Genomic DNA, 6,000 nt, shown 5'->3' with positions numbered 1-6,000 from the left:
TAATGCATACACAGATCCAAAGTCAGAATCCAAACGTAGACATTGATTCAAAAACGACACTTATGGTTCTCTGCTTCTTCACAACAAAGAAACGTTTATATAAAAACATTCCACTAACAACACGCTTAACCAAAACTCTGTATAATCATCCTGTCCTCAGCTGGATGATTCGATACTAACCTCTCGACCTTTGTGTTGATAACGACTGAAAGTGTTACCTCCCATCACTGAAAGCGATTGCTTCACCAGCCCCAGGCTTCCTCTTGCTCCCAACCACACAGCATAGAAAAACCCAATCCAACCTGATCCATACCAAATATCGTTACAATTCACCAACACCTACAAAAGGAAACAGAGTATATTACCTGAGGCAAATAAAACGGAAACAACCGCTGATATTGTAACGGTAGAGACGACGAAAGCAGCAACGGACAAGGCTCCGATGTAAATACCAGCCAAGGAGAGAAAGAAGAGAGCCAAGAATCCACCCGCAGCAGCAAGCGAAACCAAAAGAGATATTATGATTGCATTAAATGTCGCAGCTACAAAGAAGAGCGCGAACACAACCAGTGCCATTGTCGTAACAAGACCTATTGTTCCCATCTGCAACAAAAATTATTACCAAAAAATAACAAACAAAAAAAATTGATTTAAATCAATGGGTCCAATAAAGTTCCAAATTTTTTCATCAATGGTAACAGTTACATAACCAAAACTAACAATGACACATAATGAGGAGAATCAAATCAAATTTAAAAAAAAAAAAAACATTTACAGTGATGACAAGGAGTGCACGAAGGTAACTGCCTCGACGAGTCCATTGGAGAATCTCACGTGAAGTTTTCTTAGAAGCTTCTCGAAGCTTCGGGCCATTTTCGGCGAAGGAGTTTCTTATTCGTTGAAGCAGAGGAGAAGATGAGGCGTAACCGGTTTTGGAATCGGGAAACAGAATCGAACCGATCGTGATGCAAACCAAGGAGTAGTAGAGACTCTCCGAACCATCCTCCTCATCAACCTTCACAGAGTCTGTTTTGCGGTCACCATTGGTCGTCTCTCCCTTGACGGTTTCTCCGGCGTCATCGCCATCGCCACCGACGGCGTCTGCGTAGGATTTGTTCTCTGTTTCGTCGTGATCTTGCGACATATCTCCGATTAATTTTAGAAACTAATCAGTTGTTTTGTTTCGATCTGATTTAGGATTGGAGTGTAATGTGAAAGAAAAAAAAAACGTGGAGATTTTAACAGATTATGACGGACAAGAAGATGGGAACAGCTGTTCTAGTTTATGTCGGAAGAAGTCGGCCACGTGTAGTACCACTACCGACATGGCATTAAACCCGTATAACCGGGCTAATTTATTATTAAGTGCGTCTCCTCAACGCGCTACACATGGTAAGTGGCCCTTCTCTTATTTTTTTATATGGGCTTGTAAGGCTTTCGTTATGGCCCATTAAGTTCTAACCAGACAAAACTAAAATAATCAAACTTCAGCTTGCAATTTTCAAGAAATTGTTAGGCAATAATTAATGTTTTATGGAGGATTATTGATTAAGTAGGTGTTTAGACCTACTTTTTAAACGTTTGGACTGATTTTTCTAAAAAGTTTTAAAAAAATATTTCGTTTAGATCTGATTTTCTTCTTATACGGACGTCTGTCCAGAGCCGGCTTACAAGAGGACAAGCAGTGCGATCGCCCCGAATCCGAATCCGTGTCTCCCCGTGTAATGATAAATAAGGGGTCCAATTTTTTATAAATTTATATTTTTATATATAAAAAAAATTATAAATACAATAAATAAAATTGAAAATGGCCCAAAATTATTTGACATGTATATAGTTTTATTTTCATTACAAAATATACAAAATATTATTGATTAAATTTAAAAATATTTTAAACATTATCTCTATATAAATTTTAGAGAGTAAAAAATTTCTTTTTTCTCCTAGAGCCCCTATCAGAGCCGGTCCTGCGTCTGTCTAGACATCATCTACATTGATTTTTAAAAACTACTACAGCATATTGCTTAGGGAAAAACTTATAGACATTCAGTCTTTGCTTAATGCTTTGAATGAATGATTAATGTTTGTTGTATCTTTGTGAACATACCAAATTGCTAGTAGTACTAGCAAATTCATGTTTATGATTCTACAAGACTGAATCAAAGAAGAACCGGAAGAAAAAGATATTATCATCATAAAAACTAACAAGATGTGTTTCATCAGTCAAGATATATACATTATTGAAAGTCTCACTAAAACATGATTATAATTAGATTAAAAAAAAAAGAAAATGAACGTGATGAATAGACATGATAAAGGAACCTAACCTCAACAAGATATATTCATTGGTTCAACTTTTAACCGCTAGAATTAACCTCACTCCAAAGCTGAACCCAATTAACCATAGCATCAGCAGCCTGAGTAAAAGCAGGATCACCCGAACCCAACTGCTCTTTCACCGCTTTAGCAAGCTCAACCACACAATCCTCAACCGTAACCGCACTCTCAGGCAACTTCAAAGACTCAAAAAACGGAACACTCTTCTCCATCAGCTTCATCGATCCCTTCCCTTCCCACTTCTTCCTCAAACTCTCCACCGCATCTCCTCTCTCGTTCCTCCACACACAAGGCAGCCCTGTCTTCACACCATACCCCAAATGATCTACCACATGTTTCCAACACATCCCGCACCACACATCCTCAAGCGTCTCCCATCTCACTCTCCCTTTGAGTAGATGGAGACGTCGAAGCCTTGTGGGATGTTGAGGTCTTCCTTGAGCTCGGGGTCTTTGACGATGATGAGATGGAATCTGGAGAAGAAGGGTCTCCAGGTGTTTAAGAAGGGTGTGAGGTCAGCGTTGAGAGCGCCGATGACAATGTCGACCTCGTTCTTGTTTATCTCGTCCAAAGACATCTTATAATAGAAAGAGGGAAAAGAAGAAGGCTTTCGTGATGGACCTGACTCGAGTTTTGGAGAGAATGCAGTAGATTCCTAGGTTTTCTTCTTCTTTTTCTTTCAGAGGGAGGGGGTAAACACGAATCAGTGGGTATGCATGCATTTTGGTTTATCACGTTTCTGTTGAATTGGTCCAATACGTTTCGCGCATTTGCTGCTCCCTCCCGCAATATCCTCTTTGATCGTGCTTTAAGGTGCGTTAAAGTGTCGAAAGTCTCGTTCTAATCAAATCATAAACCCAAAACCCATGTCTAACCGATCGGTATGATGTTGGTTATTAGTTTTTGACTTTACCAGGTTTTCGGTTTGGTTTGAACCGGGATTGAATTCTAACTACTATATTCTCTCTCTTTTTACAGTCTATAAGTTTGTATAGCAGATGAGATGATGAATTGGATATAGGAAGTTCATTTCCAGAGATTTGTGTATTGTAGTGGTCTTACCATAAACAATATACTGCGAGCCAGTTAAGATAGTCAATTATTGTGATGGCTAGCTGTAAACTTGTACTATGCTACTACTATATGCAGATAAATAAGGTTCAGCAATTAGTATTTTTTTGTCCTCCAACTAAATTCATTCATGATAATCGATCAATTAATAATGGTATCAAATGGTTGAATGAGTGCGAAAAATATATAGATAAACGAAAAGTACAGAAAAGAAGGCCTTGCATCATAGCATTTGGTAATAATAGTCAGCAAAATAAAATGATACATTTTAATAGATTGCTTTGATTCCAAGGGGATGTAACATTTTAATCATTTAAGTCATCATTATACATACATTATAGAGTCCTTGAGTAGTCATTATAACTCCATCTAAGTTAAACTAGTTATCTACAGAATTTTGTAAAAATCATAATGAGAAGTGAACTTTTGCTTTTTGATGGAAAAACTTCAAAAGAGTGTGCAATAGTCAACTAAATTAGGATAAGACTGATCTATGGGAGGCATTTTTGATGCTTACAGAGTCTGATGTATATAACACAACCTACATAGTTATCAAATTGTTATGATTGACTTGCGACGTCAGAAATTTTTATCGTTTACAATTTTCAAACGCGTACTTTTGGATTTTGCTGTAAAAAAATGTGGTATATATATACGAGAAACATAATAACAAACGAAAGTTTAGTCGTTCTCAAAGTCACATTTGAATTCTTATATAGTGCATATATAGATATCACGATTTAGAATTCACCATATACTAGTTTTCGAACTGTCAAATATAGTGCAGATGCTACGTCACCAAAGACAAAGAGAACAGTCGACCAAACATTAGTTGAGCTCAATACAAAGGAGAAAAATAATTAATTTAACAAAGCTATCACTTCCTTCTCAGCGAACCGCAACTTCATGTGCACACACGTAAACATCATTGTAACTTCACTACAAAGTCAGAAGAACACATAACACGATCACCACCAAATTATTCTAACAAAGCTTACAAACAAAAGAAAAAACGAATTAAATACACTAAGACATTTGGTGGTTTGTCATTTTCATAGTACATATACGTTATACACACATGACACATATATTCTTGTATATAAATATCAGTATAGTAAAAGGAAAGGCTTGGCAGAAAATGAGAGATAGAATGGAGAGACTTGTGGTGCTTCCTTTCTCCGTCGGATGTATCTCCGACTCAAGTGTTGCCGTTTTATCTCCTCTCTCTAAGCCTCATCATCATCATCACTCTCCTCAAGGTTCGATCTCTTTTATATATACATAATACATATATTTGTGTGTACATATTGAAAATCATGTATCTTCGGTGCGTTCTCTTGATGTGCTTTCAAAAGGGATTCGTGACCAAGAAGAGGAAGAAAACATGAAGAATGTATTCAAGTTCCTTGCTGTTTCTAAACCGGATATATCTACCGGTATTAACCGGCTTTTCAAGAGCTTCAAAACCATTTCTCAACACTTTGGTAAGCTAATCTAATAATTTCCACTTATCTATATTTCACGCAATAATAATGGTACCTTATACGTAGTGTCAAAAGTACATGTATAAACTTTGGATATTAATAATGTAGCTTACAAAGAAGAAGAAGAAGAGAGTGAAGATGGAGGAATGGAGATAGGCGTTCCTACAAACGTAAAACATGTATCGCATATCGGTTGGGAAAGCGGTTTAACCGCGGTTGCAGGTCCAGGTAAAGGATGGGAAGATCTCATACCGCCGGAGCTGCTTGCAGCCGCCGCCGCCGCTACAAAACAAGACGTCGTTAATCCTCTTCTTCATCACACTTTATAATTTATCATATGTTTTGTACAAGGATCTAGACATATTTTGATACATATGATGAATATCTGATCTATGATGATGATACATTATATGATACGCCGTATATATATATCTTGTTATTACTGGAGTATATATAGTACGTGGTTATATATTTTGTGGATACGGTTTTCATTTTGTATAAACTAGTTATATGAATATTTTAGTATATTTAAGTACAATACAATCATTAGTTATAAGATAAAATCACACAGATCATCATTATTTTTGTTTTGCAATTTACGATTGTTATTTATGACACTAAGGATGATTTAAAATTCTTTAAAAATCAACTATTCCTTCCTCGATTTTATTGATATCTTAAGAAAATAAATTATTTCAGAAAGATACCTTTTATATTTTTATGTGTTTATCAATTAATAATGATTAGCTCTAATTTTTTTTAAAAATAATTGTATTATTGATTTTTTATTGGTTTAGAATTATAAAAATAAATAATCAAAAAAATTGTACATTTATAACTAAATTAATAAGTTATATAATTATGTGAATATTTTAAATATGTACTATTTTAAATAGAAGGAGTAATATTTAAGATTCTACCAAATTCCTCTTACATAAAACCGTTGATTCCTAAACTAACAATGACTTGTGGGGGCCTTAATCGAATCTGCGGAAAACAAGTTAACAGAAAGAAAAAAAAAAAACTAAATATTGACTTTCTTACAGTCAAATAGATTCGTGGGAATTTGTTAAACAGCGACTACAGAACAGCGTAGGATGTGACACGT

The 6,000-nt window shown here is 35.6% G+C and overlaps 3 protein-coding genes across 3 annotated transcripts; 1 reads left to right on the top strand and 2 right to left on the bottom strand.

The window, feature by feature from the left end:
• LOC111211947 lies at positions 1 to 1,198 on the bottom strand. Its single transcript, XM_022713301.2, has 3 exons — positions 776 to 1,198; positions 366 to 603; positions 1 to 302 (listed from the first exon to the last, which is right to left on the bottom strand). The coding sequence occupies exons 1-3, from the start codon at positions 1,142 to 1,144 to the stop codon at positions 157 to 159; spliced, it is 753 nt and encodes a 250-aa protein (XP_022569022.2). The 5' UTR covers positions 1,145 to 1,198; the 3' UTR covers positions 1 to 156.
• Positions 1,199 to 2,193: 995 nt separating this feature from the next.
• On the bottom strand, positions 2,194 to 2,849 carry LOC111211948 (probable UDP-arabinopyranose mutase 5; the record flags this gene model as incomplete). Its single annotated transcript, XM_048770308.1, has 1 exon — positions 2,194 to 2,849. A coding segment is annotated over one exon (492 nt), but the record flags the coding sequence as incomplete, so codon positions are not given.
• A 1,681-nt stretch (positions 2,850 to 4,530) lies between these two features.
• LOC125593967 (CRIB domain-containing protein RIC4-like) lies at positions 4,531 to 5,344 on the top strand. Its single transcript, XM_048770307.1, has 3 exons — positions 4,531 to 4,667; positions 4,764 to 4,892; positions 5,001 to 5,344. Exons 1-3 carry the CDS (start codon positions 4,547 to 4,549, stop codon positions 5,219 to 5,221), a joined length of 471 nt encoding a protein of 156 aa, XP_048626264.1. The 5' UTR covers positions 4,531 to 4,546; the 3' UTR covers positions 5,222 to 5,344.
• The last annotated feature ends 656 nt before the right edge of the window (positions 5,345 to 6,000 follow it).

Source organism: Brassica napus (genome assembly GCF_020379485.1).
Source record: "Brassica napus cultivar Da-Ae chromosome A2 unlocalized genomic scaffold, Da-Ae chrA02_Random_15, whole genome shotgun sequence".
In the NCBI taxonomy this organism is placed as follows: Eukaryota; Viridiplantae; Streptophyta; class Magnoliopsida; order Brassicales; family Brassicaceae; genus Brassica; species Brassica napus.
The sequence above is the reverse complement of the archived record's forward strand: the minus strand, read 5'-3'. Positions and strand labels throughout refer to the sequence as shown.

What these genes read in the sequence shown, in the direction of transcription:
- LOC125593967 (XM_048770307.1), top strand. Translation starts at nt 4,547, where the DNA reads ATGAGAGATAGAATGGAGAGACTTGTGGTGCTTCCTTTCTCCGTCGGA. An exon ending in TCATCATCACTCTCCTCAAG is followed by an intron (nt 4,668 to 4,763) that starts GTTCGATCTCTT and finishes TGCTTTCAAAAG; the next exon opens with GGATTCGTGACCAAGAAGAG. An exon ending in AACCATTTCTCAACACTTTG is followed by an intron (nt 4,893 to 5,000) that starts GTAAGCTAATCT and finishes TTAATAATGTAG; the next exon opens with CTTACAAAGAAGAAGAAGAA.
- LOC111211947 (XM_022713301.2), bottom strand. Translation starts at nt 1,144, where the DNA reads ATGTCGCAAGATCACGACGAAACAGAGAACAAATCCTACGCAGACGCC. An exon ending in GTGCACTCCTTGTCATCACT is followed by an intron (nt 604 to 775) that starts GTAAATGTTTTT and finishes TTTTTGTTGCAG; the next exon opens with ATGGGAACAATAGGTCTTGT. An exon ending in TTCCGTTTTATTTGCCTCAG is followed by an intron (nt 303 to 365) that starts GTAATATACTCT and finishes GGTATGGATCAG; the next exon opens with GTTGGATTGGGTTTTTCTAT.